The 15403-nt window shown below is 43.3% G+C and overlaps 1 protein-coding gene across 1 annotated transcript in view; it reads left to right on the top strand.

The window, feature by feature from the left end:
• Positions 1–15403, top strand: part of NYAP2 (neuronal tyrosine-phosphorylated phosphoinositide-3-kinase adaptor 2) — a 271643-nt gene that overhangs the window by 152769 nt on the left and 103471 nt on the right. Inside the window, exon 5 of the mRNA XM_007669866.3 lies at positions 7816–8907. Within this exon, the coding sequence (XP_007668056.2) occupies positions 7816–8907 (1092 nt within the window). The remainder of the gene's footprint in view (positions 1–7815; positions 8908–15403) is intronic.

The following is a 15403-nucleotide window of genomic DNA, read 5'->3' on the forward strand; positions in this document are numbered from 1 at the left end:
CAAGTAGGTTACTTTCTAATGGATAATTTCATAATTGAATCCTTAACAAAAATGATTCCACTTTGCTTAAAATGTAAAATATAATTTGTCTTTTAAATGGAAAATGACCAAATAACTATGAAAAATGTGCTGATCTCATTATTTTTTAAATTCAGTCGGTTAAAATATAAAGAATTGCCTAAGTATTATTTCACATTACATTCTTTCATTAAATAGGAAAAAGACTACTTCAAAGGATAAAATGACAAGAAGCAGGCTGAATTTCCAAAATTAACTATGAGAGGCAGATCACCTAGGAATGTCTGAGAGCTATTTATAACCTTTGCACTCCAATATCTCATTTCAAAAATGTCATATTCTGTTTTTCAAGTGGACTGACAGTAGGCTTTCTTAAAAATTAAGATTTGTGTGCTGGAGCAGAACTGGGATTACCATGCAATATTTTCTTGATTTATTTTTTATTTTCAATATGCACAAGGGAATAAAATTACTCTTATAGTTGAATTCTAAGTATTGAGATTTACAAAGAAATACTCTATTGTTTTTTATGTCTTACTAGCAGTGCTTTAGCAATGCGGGTCAACAGATGAAACATTGCAAAACCTTTAATCAGCAGAGGTTTGGATTAAAATAGCTCTCTACATCAGAGCTTCAGTTTTCAAGGGTGTTTTGTCATCTCCAGAAATTTGGCAAATGATGTCACCTGGGAACTGATTTCCATACCGCCGCAGTCATTTTTTAAAATGTGGGTCCAAATGGCACTGGTGTTAAACCCCTGCTTTCTGGGATTCTCTTTAATTTTTTAATAGCAGAAAGACCTTTCCTCAGCCTCTGTCTTGCTCTCTTCCTTTTCTTCACCACCAGTGGTTAATTATTTTTATCATAATTGTTTTTATGATCTTCTCTCTCTTTCGGTATGATTCCCCCATGCCTTACGTGGGCATATTCACCATCCCCACCTCCCATCCCAGTGCATCCTTCATGTGGACTTCATCCTCCACCCAGACAGAACTTTACGGTAACATATCCCAGTTGTGAGCACACCCTAGGAAGTGGTCTGATCCCCGAACAGCCTCACGCTTGTTGCCTGGTCAGAAATTAGGTTAAACAGTTTCCATTTCTGGATCTTGTGAGTTCCCACGATTCCACCCCTCAAGCAGAGTGGAGTAGCGGATAGAGAACGGAACTGGGAATTAGAAGGTCATAGATTCTAATCCCGGCCCTGCCATTTGTCTGCTGTGTGAACTTGGGCAAGTCACTTCCCTTCTCTGAGCCTCAGTTGCCTCATCTGCAAGATGAGGGTGGAGACTGTGAGACCCTTGTGGGATAGGGACGGCGTCCAACCTGATTTGCTTGTATCCACCCCAGTGCTTAGTATAGTGTGTGGCTCATAGTACTTTACAAATACCACAATTATTATTGTTATTATTTCCTTCTTTTTGGGCGTTATGATTTTTTAAGGAATTCGTTAAATACCTTATACTCAAAACTCACCTGTGCTGGGCAGCAGTGGCTTAGGAGAGAGTGGAGGGTGGAGATTCAAGTTTACTGCGTGGAAGGAGAAAATGGTAAACCACTTCCGTATTTTTACCAAGGAAACTCTATGGATCCAATGCCAGAACGATTGCAGCTGGAGGTGAGGTGTTCTGCGAGAGATGCGTCCATGGCATCGTTATGGGTTGGAGACGACTCGATGGCGCAAAACAAGACAAACTGCTAAATGCTTACTATCTGCCACACACTCCTCTAGCGCTGGGGTAGATATAAGGTTGTCAGGTTGGACACTGTCCCTGTCCCACATGCAGTTCACAGTATAAATAGGAAGGAGAAAAGGTATAAAATCCTCATTTTTATACCAGGGAAGCAGCATGGCTCAGTGGAAAGAACACGGACTTTGGAGTCAGAGGTCATGGGTTCGAATCTCGGCTCGGCCACTTGTCAGCTGTGTGACTTTGGGCAAGTCACTTCACTTCTCGGTGCCTCAGTTACCTCATCTGTAAAATGGGGATTAAGACTGCGAGCCCCACGTGGGACAACCTGATTCCCCTGTGTCTACCCCAGCGCTTAGAACAGTGCTCGGCACATAGTAAGAGCTTAACAGATACCAACATTGTCATCATTATTATTTTACAGTTGAGAAAACGGAGGCACAGAGAAGTTAAGTGACTTGCCCAAGGTCCTACAGCAAGCAATAGGCAGAGCTGGAATTATTACCCAGGCACAAACAAGGAGCTGAATCCTGGCCCGGCCATCAACTCTTACAAGCCAAATTCGAGCTATAAAATAAAACATCTATCTAAAGATCAATAAGACTGAGATCCTTGAAAAATTTACAAGATGATCTGTGATATTTGTTGCCAAATTGTGCTTTCCAAGCACTTAGTCCAGTGCTCTGCATACAGTAAGCACTCAATAAATACTATTCAGCGAATGAATGAAAATAATATTTTGCGAGCAAGGAACTCCAAGTAACAGTGCGAACCATGAATTGTTCCTAAATTCTTAAAGCTTCTCTCAATTTGGTAACCACCAAGATTGTAGGTAAAGGGAGGGCGACATAATCGAGAATGGCTTGATGGACGTAACTCAAAAATGAACAAACTCCATGCAACAAAGCAAAAAATACCTACCAACACCTTGCATCTCCTCATGATTGTAATAAAACCGAGACCTACAAAATGCGTGTTGGGACACATATCAGAAACTAAGAAACATATACGATCAATGATAGGCTATCAGCAGCGTGGCATAGTAGATAGATCATGGTCCCAGTAGTCAGAAGGTCAGGGATTCTAAGCCCGGCTCTGCCATTTGTCTTCTGTGTGACCTTGGGCAAGTCACTCCACTTCTGTGCCCCTCGGTTACCTCATCTGTAAAATGGGGATTGAGACTGTGAGCCGCGCATGGGACAGGGACTGAGTCCAGCCCGATTTGCTTGTATGCACCCAGTGTTTACTACCGTGCCTGGCACATAGTAATCACTTAAATGCCATAATTATTATCATTATTACTAAAGACTTATACTATTAGATTTGATGACATGTGGTCAGGGAATATCTCTTCTTGTTTCTGTTGTACCTTCCTAAATGCCTAGGATAGTATGTAGCACCTACTGGGTGCCCAATAAATACCATTACTTCTTTTATTCCCCATTAAAGAAACTCTATTGCCTTATACACATTATTATGGATGAATATACATTGCAAGAACAAGTCTTCTGCCATCTAGGAGAAACCCTTTGTAGCATAGAGTACCACACAGAATGTGAAGCATGACCTTAGCTCTGGCTTCTGTGGAAATAAATTCCTAATTCTCTATGCCTCAGTTACCTCATGTTTAAAAATAGAGATTAATAATAATAATAATAAAATAATGTAGGTATTTAAATGCTTATTATGTGCAGAGCACTGTTCTAAGGGCTGGGGTAGATACAAGGTAACGAGGTTGTCCCACATGAGGCTCATAGTCTTCATCCTCATTTTACAGATGAGGTAACTGAGACCCAGAGAAGTTAAGTGACTTGCCCACAGTCACACAGTTGACAAGTGGCAGAGCTGGGATTTGCACCCATGACCTCTGACTCCCAAGCCCGGGCTCTTTCCACTGAGCCACGCTGCTTCTCTGTGAGTCCACCGAGGGACAGGAACTGTGTCTAACCTGATTAATTTGTATCTACCCCAGTGCTTAAAACACTACTTGGCACACAGTAAGCGCTTGAGTAATCACAATTACTAAATCAGACAGAAAAATTGGAAAACACATAGACCTGATGACATTCCTGCAGAAATCCCCAAGCAGTGACACAACCTAATCCCCAGTTGCCTACAGTAGTTTTCCTCAAAATATGGAACACTGTGGAAATGGGGAAATAGTATGACCTAAAGGACAGGGCACAGCATTGGGAGTCAGAGAACCTGGATTCTAATCCCAGTTCCATCACTTGCCTGATATGGAACCGGGGTAAGCCACTTCTCTGGGCCTCAGCTATGACACTCCTCACCCCGGTCACAACACAGAAAACTGAAGTTCTGTACCGGCTGACCCCAGGGGACCCCTTGCATACCATCAAAGATTTTCATTGGACAAACAAAATTTATTACTGTAACTATACACTAAACTACAAGACTTAAACCAAATAAAACATTCATTCATTCAATAGTATTTATCGAGCGCTTACTATGTGCAGAGCACTATACTAAGCACTTGGAATGTACAAATCGGTAACAGATAGAGACAGTCCCTGCCCTTTGACGGGCTTACAGTCTAATCGGGGGAGATGGACAGACAAGAACAATGGCAATAAATAGAATCAAGGGGAAGAACATCTCATTAAAACAATGGCAAATAAATAGAATCAAGGTGATGTACATCTCATTAACAAAATGAATAGGGTAATGAAGATAAATACAGTTGAGCAGAGGAGTACAGTGCTGAGGGGATAATGATAATAATAATAATGTTGGTATTTGTTAAGCGCTTACTATGTGCCGAGCACTGTTCTAAGCACTGGGGTAGACATAGGGGAATCAGGTTGTCCCACGTGGGGCTCACAGTCTTAATCCCCATTTTACAGATGAGGGAACTGAGGCACCGAGAAGTGAAGTGACTTGCCCACAGTCACACAGCCGACAAGTGGCAGAGCTGGGATTCGAACTCATGAGCCCTGACTCCAAAGCCCGTGCTCTTTCCACTGAGCCACGCTGCTTCTAGAGGGGATGGGAAGGGAGAGGGGGAGGAGCAGAGAGAAAGGGGGGAGAAGAGGGTTTAGCTGCGGAGAGGTGAAGGGGGGGTAGAGGGAACAGAGGGAGAAGGGGAGCTCAGTCTGGGAAGGCCTCTTGGAGGAGGTGAGCTTTAAGTAGGGTTTTGAAGAGGGGAAGAGAATGAGTTTGGCAGAGGTGAGGAGGGAGGGCGTTCCGGGACCGCGGGAGGACGTGGCCCGGGGGTCGACGGCGGGCTAGGCGACAACGGGGGACGGTGAGGAGGTGGGCGGCAGAGGAGCGGAGCGTGCCGGGTGGGCGGTGGAAAGAGAGAAGGGAGGAGAGGTAGGAGGGGCAAGGTGATGGACAGCCTCGAAGCCTAGAGTGAGAACAGACACATCCAACTTCGGAACGGCTTCACCAGGATCACCAGTGAACCCCATAGTAAGTTTACTGTAAGTGCTCAATCAACTACGATTGAATGAATGAATGAGTGAATCAAATGGCAGGACAGGATGGCCGACAACAAGGTCCCAGAATGGCAGTTAACTCACCAGCACTGAAACAAATGTCACAGCAACACAGCTCAGCTGAACAGAGTAGGTGTCGAGAGATAACGAGAGTAGGATACCAAACACCTGCTGACTGGTCAACCGAAAGGGGGCTCATATAAGCGGCGAGGGCAGAATAAAATGTTTAAAGGCCAAGTTCAGCTCGGGATCAAACGGTGCAACACAGGGGTGGACGGTTGGGACAACATGACACCAGAGAGACCAACCGGACAGACAGCAGTCGGGAAGGAAATTGTTCTCCTTGAGTTAGGATTTGGTGAGAATTGGGATCCCAGGAAGCAGGGTGGAAAACAGAAGCAGTTTCATTCTAGAACAACCCTGTTGGTGCAGCAATGATTTCTCTTTACGTGTGTATAGCCGGAAAGGGAATGTCAGTCAGGAGTGCTCTTTTCAGCCATCTTTTCATGCATGGTTACAGTGTCACTGTCATTAGCATCATCTCTGAAAAAGAAGGGTACCGGTACAATTTTATCTACTCTTTTTAATATTAAGTCTTTACTGGTCAAGATCCGCGAAATGCCTTCAATTTTTATAGGCCCACACGAGAAGCAGCGTGGCTTAGTGGAAAGACCACGGATTTGGGAGGCAGAAGTCGTGGGTTCTAATTCCGACTCCGCCGCTTGTCAGGTGTGTGACTTTGGACAAGTCACTTAACTCTGTGCCTCAGTTGCCTCATCTGTAAAATTGGAATTAAGACTGTGAGCCCCATGTAAGATGACCTGATTACCTTGCTTCTACCCCAGTGCTTAGAACAGTGCTTGGCCAATAATAAGCGTTTTACAAATACCATCATCATCATCATGCCTAGGCAAACATTCAGAAGTACAGAACTAAGCGTCCTCACACAGATTCAGCTATGATGGGGGCCTGCAGCTTATTCTCAAGAGCAGAAGGGAGAGATTGAATTGGGTGAGCTGTCCAAGTACAAATTGACCCCGAGAAATTCCAGAAATTCCCTCTTAGTGCTTCCAACAGCTCCACGAAGGATTTGCATTCTTTTGAACGAAGAGACTTGTGGAGGGATGTGAGACCGGCAGGAAAATTGCCAGATTTTCCCTCCCTAACTGAGCCAAATTGCCCCTTGTGATTGTCAGCCTTTGTGAATGAATAAGATCCCTTCTCTGGGAGCTGATCAGAGGATGAGGCTCATTAGCTGGTCATAAATCAACCCCTTCAACTGGGTGGAGACCGATTAGATAAGAGGCTCCTAATCCAAACACTTTATGCATTTTACAGCCTTGAAGTGCACCTCTTCCAACTTCCATATTTCTCTCCCGATTTCTTCAGCCCCGGTTATCTATCATCAATCCTCCTTTCCCCAAGCCTTCTCTCCCAACTACACACGTACTGCTCCTCTTTCCACAATGCCAGGATCCCCTTCATTGCCCCCACAGAATTGGGAGCCGTTAACTTCATGGATGCTGTTTTCTAGGCTGCCTACCCTGCCTTACTCGGAATCATGGAGACCCCCAGAAGCTGCCTCCACAAATGTGAGCTCCTGGCCTCGACTCTCTCCCGGCTTCAGCCTTTAGCAGGCCTTCAGATTCCACCGAGTCCTGAACCCTGTCCACGGTGTTCCGCAACCCTGTACACGCCCGTCACTTTCCCCTCCCAAACCTGCGGGCCGTGTGTCCGTACGTCCTCGTCCTTGAGCCCATACGTGTGTATATGCCTGTACATCAATCTCTCCAGTCTAAGATCTATGTTTGTGTGCAGACTAACGCACCTCCTTGGGCCGAACGTGTCTGTCTCTCGTTTTCACCCCAGCACATCCCCACTGCGAGTCCAACCCCAAGCTCACCCCCATCCCTGAAATAGAAAGCTGGCATGTCTGTACTGACTAAATCCTGTTCAAAGGCACTGCTTTTGATATTAGAGAGCTTTCCTTGTTGACAAAAGGCAAATGTGCTATGATCAACCTTTGCTTGATGATTAGGAAATGAACTTGGCCGAAATATGAGGTTTTCAGAGCTGAGGGAATGCGTCGATTTTTTCAAGAGGTATCAGACCAATCAGTTTAGAAAATATTTATTTAAGCATAAATGGGGAAGTAAACCTAGTAGTCGTCTTGGAAATTATTTCTCTAAAAGCAAGATGTGATCCTTTGGAGCAAATATATCATTTAAATAGCATAACTCCAGTAGTTAATGTGATTTTTGAAACCATTCAAACAGATTGAATACATATAATTTTCATGAGCTTCCTTCTTGCTTAATCTTTGGAGGTTAATTATTATGAAATCCTTGACCGCTTTTTTCCGAATGTGTCTCATATGAATGTTTCAGTTTTGCAATTTCAAAGCCAGACATGGGAAAGGTTTCTGAGTTTAAACTATTCACCAATGGCTCATGAAATTGGAGTGCAGGTGAACATTATGGTAACTTAGGAGCAGAAATCAGCAGATCTCTAGTAATTAGAGGATGTTGATTATTGTAGAATAAAATTGTAGTTTGGAAGGGATTATTCCTCTGAAATGTTATTAAACACGAATGTAAATATAATTCCCTCTTTTTCTCTGATGTACCCATGTTCTACTTTTATTTTAGTATCAGCCAAACCGAGGCCCCACAGTGATGAATATTCAAAGAAGATTCCTCCTCCCAAACCAAAGAGGAATCCAAACACGCAGCTCAGCACATCCTTCGACGAAACATATATCAAAAAGCACGGTCCCTTGAAGACATCCCTGACCCGGGATACTTCCCTGTCCCAGGTCAGCAGCCCAGCCCTGGATGCGGAGGAAGAGGAGCCCGTTTATATCGAAATGGTGGGGAATATCCTACGAGACTTCAGAAAAGACGACGATGACCAAAGTGAGGCTGTCTATGAGGAAATGAAATATCCTATATTTGATGATGTAGGCCAAGATTCAAAATGTCCGTGCGAACTGGATCATCACAGCTGTTCTTCTCAGTGTGCTACTCCCACGGTGCCTGATGTAGAATTCACCAAGTCCTCTATCCCAGCTACTCCAAAGGGTTTGCTTTGCGATATTCCCCCGCCGTTTCCAAACCTACTTTCTCACAGACCCCCGCTGTTGGTGTTTCCCCCAGCGCCAGTACAGTGTTCCCCCAATTCCGACGAATCTCCTCTAACGCCGCTGGAGGTTACCAAGCTTCCCGTCCTGGAAAATGTGTCTTACATCAAGCAACAAGCTGGAGCCTCCCCGTCGTCACTGCCGACCCACATCCCCGGTCATCAGAAACTAGAGAAAGACCCGGCAGGATCTCACGGACCTTCTTCGGCTCACTCGTCTTCGCCACCCCACCCCTCTACCTTATACAGAACACAGTCTCCTCACGGCTATCCTAAAAGTCACTCAGCCTCACCTTCTCCCGTTAGTATGGGGAGGTCTCTTACCCCCTTAAGCCTCAAAAGACCTCCGCCGTATGATTCTATACATTCAGGAAGTCTCTCTAGAAGCTCCCCATCAGTGCCTCATTCAACAGCCAGAAACGCATCGCAAGAAGGGGGAAAGATGGTAAACGCCTCTGTCAATACCTATGGCTCATCACAGAGTGGTTCACGGTCCAGAACACCTACCAGTCCTCTAGAAGAGCTGACGAGCCTCTTTACCTCAGGACGCAGCTTGCTAAGGAAGTCCTCCAGTGGTCGAAGATCTAAAGAACCTGCAGAGAGTAAGTTTTAATATAACGTGAGTGCACTCAAATTAGTGCTTATGATGTTCAAAATCAGCAAATTACATTCACTTGGGCACGTAATAGATGTACATTTCTCCTTGGGAATCCTTCAAAACACTGATTAATAGTAATAATTTATAAGAACCATGATAGTATAATAATTGCGGTATTTGTTAAGTTCTTACTGTGGGCCAAGCACTGTACTAAGTGCTGGGGTAGATACAAGATAATCAAGTCTCACAGGGGGCTCACAGCTTAAGTAGGAGGGAGATGAGGTATCGAATCCCCATTTTGCATATGAGGTAACCGAGCATGGAGATGCTAAGTGACTTGCCCAAGGTCGCGCAGCGGACGAGTAGCAGAGCTGGGATTAGAACCCAGGTCCTCTGACTCCCAGGCCCATGCTCTTCCCACTAGGCCGTGTTGCTTCCCATTACACCATTTTACTATAAAAATGCTGATTAGAAAATGATCTTTTAAATAAGATTTGTCTTCACATTCTCCACCATGAACTACCAGTAAAACAGATTTTCCCTGTTCCTTACCCACTCCATGCTTAAAAAAAAAGGTTTCAATGGAATCTATAAAATTTCCATTTTTAAAGATGCACTGAAAATCCTTCCTCAGAAATATGCGAAAAATGTGAATGTACAGGGTCTTTATTCTATAAATGTATTGTTAGTGCCTTATTGAATATGAAGCTGTCTAAAAAGGGAATAACTTCTAATAATTAAATATTTTAAGTCTTATCAAATGGTGAGAGACAAGGTGAGTAAAATTTAAATTCTTCTTCTATAGAACATATTGCTGAGGTTTTAATGTTTTTATATTCATCTTCTAAACATACGGGCAGTAGGAAAAGAGGGATGGTGAGGGCATGAATTTCCCTTCCACATTATTAAAGCTACCATATTCTGCTGGATTCTTCTCTAAGGCCTTCAAAGGGATTTACAGAAATTTTTTCCATTTTTCTCACAAACGAGCTTGTCTGGTAAGTAAATTAAATCTATTTTGCCCCGTTTCTTAATAATCTAGGAAATCTTCATGAAAAGGTTTAAGGGGGTTAAATTGGGAGCTTGAAATGATTATTATGGTTATGACTATTACATTCATTTTAGTATTTACTGAGTGCGTTCTTTGTGCAAAGGACTAGTCTCAACCCTGGGAAAGGAACAAGGATAATTGTCCTGGCTTCCAAGAGACTTACAATTTAAGAACGAGAGGGAGAAAGGTATTTAGGAACCCATAAGAAAAGATGAAGCAATATAAACACAAAAAGTGAACTATAAGGAAAAGATAATTACAAGATGTGAACCAAAGAGAGCGGGAGACTACTGTGGCCAGAGGAGTGGAACTTCAATATCCTTCTGACTCAGTTCCACAGTCACAGCCACAGAAAGATCATAGTTATGACAGCCACCACAGCCTTCTCAAAATTCTCAATTTTCTGGAGGCCTCACTTTGTGGCTGAATGGCTACATCTCTCTTTATCTCTGGGGCAGGGCAGGTAGAACATTCTAAATTTCGTGGAAGTCTCGCTATGGGGTGGCATCTCTCCCTATCTCTGGGGGAGGGCGGGTAGAGAGTGGCATGATAAGGCAGGTTGGATGGCCTAATAATAATTTTGACAGTTGGCACTTTGGTACTATGTGGCAAGCACTGTAATAATAGTAATAATGTTGGTATTTGTTAAGCGCTTGCTATTTTGCAGAGCACTGTTCTAAGTGCTGGGGTAGATACAGGGTAATCAGGTTGTCCCACGTGGGGCTCACAATCTTAATCCCCATTTTCCAGATGAGGTAACTGGGACACCGTAAGCCCGTCAATGGTCAGGGATTGTCTCCATCTGTTGCCAAATTGTACATTCCAAGCTCTTAGTACAGTGCTCTGCACACAGTAAGGGCTCAATTAATACTATTGAATGAATGAATGAATGAAGTGACTTGTCCACAGTCACCCAGCTGCCAAGTGGCAGAGCTGAGATTCGAACCCATGACCTCTGACTCCCAAACCCGTGCTCTTTCCACTGAGCCACACTGCTTCCCACACTGCTTCACTGTACCGAATGTTGGGGTAAATACAAGATAATCAGATGAGACACAGTCTTTGTCCCACATGGTCCGGGCTTGGGAGTCAGAGGTCATGGGTTCGAATCCTGACTCTGCCACCTCTCAGCTGGGTGACTGTGGGCAAGTCACTTAACCTCTCGGTGCCTCAGTTAGCTCAACTGTAAAATGGGGATTAAGACTGTGAGCCCCACGTGGGACAACCTGATGACCCTGTATCTACCCCAGTGCTTGAACAGTGCTCGGCACATAGTAAGCGCTTAACAAATACCAACGTTATTATTATGGTCTCACAATGTAAATGGGAAAGAGAACGGATATTTAATTCTGATTTTGCAGATGTGGAAACTGAGACACCAGAAACTTAAGTGACTTGCCCAGAGTCACACAGAAGACAAATAACAAAGTTAACAGTAGGATTCAGGTCCTCTGACTCCCAGGCCCAAGCTCTTTCCACTAGGACATTCCCAGGAATGTAGCACATCTGTCCACTGGATAGGAGGAAAATGATAGAATCCCAGCTCTGCCACTTGTCAGCTGTGTGACTGTGGGCAAGTCACTTAACTTCTCTGTGCCTCAGTGACCTCATCTGTAAAATGGGGATTAAGACTGTGAGCCCCACGTGGGCCATCCTGATTCCCCTGTGTCTACCCCCAGCGCTTAGAACAGTGCTCGGCACATAGTAAGCGCTTAACAAATACCGACATTATTATTATTATTATGAGCTGCCGGCATAGACAACCAATTAGTTTTTTTCAAAAAAAACTATCTTTTCTCCTCTATCAGATATGGGAAAATAGACCAGCTCCATTCTACATGTAAGTCTTCAATCTAGGAAATGAGAGTGATCTTATAATAAATAGCAATTGGAAATATGTCATTCAAATAAAGCTGGTCTGGATCTTACTCATAGCTGAATCTAAAAAAGCATGTTCTCTTGCAAACATCTTACTTCCTACTAGTTTCAATAGATTTTTCAGGAAGACAAAGATGGGCAACTCTTGGACAATAATCGGAGGAATAATTGGGGGTTGAGTATGTTTAGGATACTTTGGGACTCATTCATTTTATTCATACAGTCATATTTAGTAAGCGCATACTGTATGCAGAACACTGTTGTAAGCGCTCGGAAAAGTACAATACAAGAATAAACGGACACCTTCCCTGCCCTCAACAATCCTAAAGGCCAGGGAGTGGAATGGGGGAGACATGAATAGGCAGACATGAATACAAATAAATAAATTATAGATATGTACATAAGTGCAATGGGGTTCTGATGGTTAGGTTATACACGGAGCTTCTAAAGAGCTCTTTAAAAGTAAACAGATGGCTTATCTAATCCTACTTGATTCTGGTATTTACAATTCGTTTCAAGCCTGTGGAATTACTCAAAGAAAGCAGGAAGAAAGTTCCTAATAAAATGAGAGATAGGAATCACTGAAATATGATTTGAACACAAATGCCAAAAAAAGCGTGATGGCTTTGACAAATTCAATCCCCGGAATTCAATTTACAGAAAGTACGATTAGAGCAATTGATGAGGTTTGGAAGTATTATTTGACCAAATGATCATATTTACAGGGAAAGCCAAGGTAGAGCTGATCTTGAGGAATATCTTTCAATCTAAAGGTTTTATTAAGCACTTGGGAGGATCTGCATACAAGTGCTCTGATCAGGAGTTTACAATAAAATAGCCTGAAGAATCTTTCCTTAGTCAATTCATACAGGAAGGCAGAAGCTGTTAAAGTACTTGAATAGGCTATAATACACATGGAGTTTGATGATGAACAAAGGATATATGGGGGAAGGCAACCCCCAAATGGGGCACATTTCTGTTGCTCTGATATGATACATTCCTTATGTTTCTGCAACCAGGTGGAATTGCATCACAATTAGGGAAAGCAAAAGTTCATTTAAAAATGAGATATTCTTCAGTTTTAAATGAACAATTATCAGTGAGAAAGGAACAAATATTCTGTTGTCAGATTGTTGAAATACAGTCAATTCTATCTATTTTTCTAAATCTGGGAACTTGAAGAAAGGGCCCTTTATCAATCAAGCAAGCTGCTGTGTGCAGTCATTCATTCATTGATTCAATAGTATTTATTGAGCGCTTACTGTGTGCAGAGCACTGTACTAAGCGCTTGGAATGTACAAATCGGTAACAGATAGAGACAGTCCCTGCCCTTTGACGGGCTTACAGTCTAATCGGGGGAGACGGACACTGAGCTCTTCGGAGAATACAAGTCCTGTCTCTCTGGTCGCTCCCGCTCAGTGACTTTCGTGGGCTCCTCTTCTGCCTCCCACCTCCTAACTTTGGGAATCCTCAAGACTCGGTTCTGGGTCCCCTTCCATTCTCCATCAATATCCATTCACTCAGAGAACTCCTTTGCTCCCATGGCTTCAACTACTATCTCTATGTGGATGATCCACAAATCTACATCACCAGCCCTGATCTCTCTCCCCTGCCATCTCATCGTTCCTCTTGCCTTCAAACAATTCTGCGTTGATATCTTGCTGACATCTCAAACTTAGCATGTCCAAAGCAGAATGGCTCAGTGGAAAGAGCACGGACTTGAGAGTCAGAGATCGTGTCTTTGAATCCCAGCTCTGCCACTTGTCAGCTATGTGACTGTGGGCGAGTCACTTCACTTCTCTGTGCCTCAGTTCCCTCATCTGTAAAATGGGGATTAAGACTGTGAGCCTCACGTGGGACAACCTGATTACCCTGTATCTACCCCAGTGCTTAGAACAGTGCTCTGCACATAGTAAGCGCTTAACAAATACCAACATTATCATTATTATTATTAAATCCTTAACTTCCCACCTAAACCCTGTACTCTCCCTGAATTTCCCATTCCTGTAGACAGCACTACCATCTTCCCTGTTTCACAAGTCCACAACCTTGATAATATCCTTAACTCATCTCTCTCACAACTCACATATTCAGTCTGTCATGAAATCCTGTTGGGTCAAGCTTCACAACATCACTAAAATCCTCCCTTTCTTTTCCATCCAAACAGTTACTAAATTAATCCAAGAATTTATCCTATCCCTCCTTGATCATTATCCTCCTAGCTGATCTCCCTGCCTCTTGTTTTTCCCACTTCAGTTCATACTTCATGCTGCTGTCCTGATCATTTTTCTACAGAACATTTCAGGCCACATTTTTCCACTCTTCAGGAACCTCAAGAAGCTCTCAATAAATACGATTGATCGATTGAAATATGATTGACTGAAGGCAGCGTAAACTGAAGCGGCTCTGTCCCGGCTCCTCGGGCTGGTTCACGTTGCCTGAGGTCCATCTCCTTGTGCTATAGGCAGAGGAGAAGTGAGAAGGTTTATGTTTGTTTTCTTAGTATTCTTATTTCTGATAATATTTCTTATTTCTGATAATATTTCTTATCATTTCAAAGTCTAGTGGGGCCACATGCAGAGGAGAGGCACAAGGCCAGTCATATTGCCTCAATTAACTGGCAGGGAGAGGCAACTACCATTTTAGATTGTGGTTCAAACCCTTTGGTTCAGGATTGGAAGAAATGTTAGGACACCCAAACAAATTTGTAAGCCAAACGTCTCTTGTGCAAAATGCTCCCACATCGTGAACTCAAAAAAATTACAATTAAGAGGAAGTGATAGTTGAGGCCAAGGGGTATTAATAATAATAATAGCGTTGGTATTTGTTAAGCGCTTACTATGTGCCAAACACCGTTCTAAGTGCTGAGGTAGATACCAGGTAATCAGGTTGTCCCACGTAGGGCTCACAGTCTTCATCTCCATTTTACAGATGAGATAACTGAGGTACAGAGTATTAATCCTGCCTCCCTGCTTAAATCCACTTAAAATGATGAGCAGCCTTAGTAGGGGATAAGTAGGAGAGCTAGGTTCTTTCATTCATTCAATCTCATGTATTGAGCGCTTACGGTGTGCAGAGCACTGTACTAAGCACTTGGAAAATACAGTTCAACAACAATGGGAAGAAGGTGGCAAGTCCATAGTATCTGGTGTCTTGTGCATTTTTTCCCGGTGAGCTGGGCAATCAAATGACAGCCCCCTCCGTTCCGGGGCCCGATTAAAAGAACCTGAGCCTCGGAATCAGGGACCCGAGGCAGGGATCAATTGGCCTTTTTAGGGTTGGGCTGTCGAATAGGATTATGTTGGCGGTCCAAGGTCACTCAGCAGTCAAATGGCAGACCCAGTGTTTGAACTCAGGACTTCTATCTCCCAATCTTGGACTTTTTTCACTACGTCACCCTTTTCCTCGTATTAGAAAGTGATTAATTTAAAAGTGGAGCACTGGGCTCAAACTGAATGATTCTACTGAACAGTATGCTAGCCTCAAAAAAACATGATATAAGCTGTTTCCTCATTGTAAGTTAATGCACTTAGAGGAACCCATTCACTAAGAGGTTTCAGATAGCTAAAAG

This window comes from Ornithorhynchus anatinus, chromosome 7, assembly GCF_004115215.2.
Source record: "Ornithorhynchus anatinus isolate Pmale09 chromosome 7, mOrnAna1.pri.v4, whole genome shotgun sequence".
NCBI classification, from domain to species: domain Eukaryota; kingdom Metazoa; phylum Chordata; class Mammalia; order Monotremata; family Ornithorhynchidae; genus Ornithorhynchus; species Ornithorhynchus anatinus.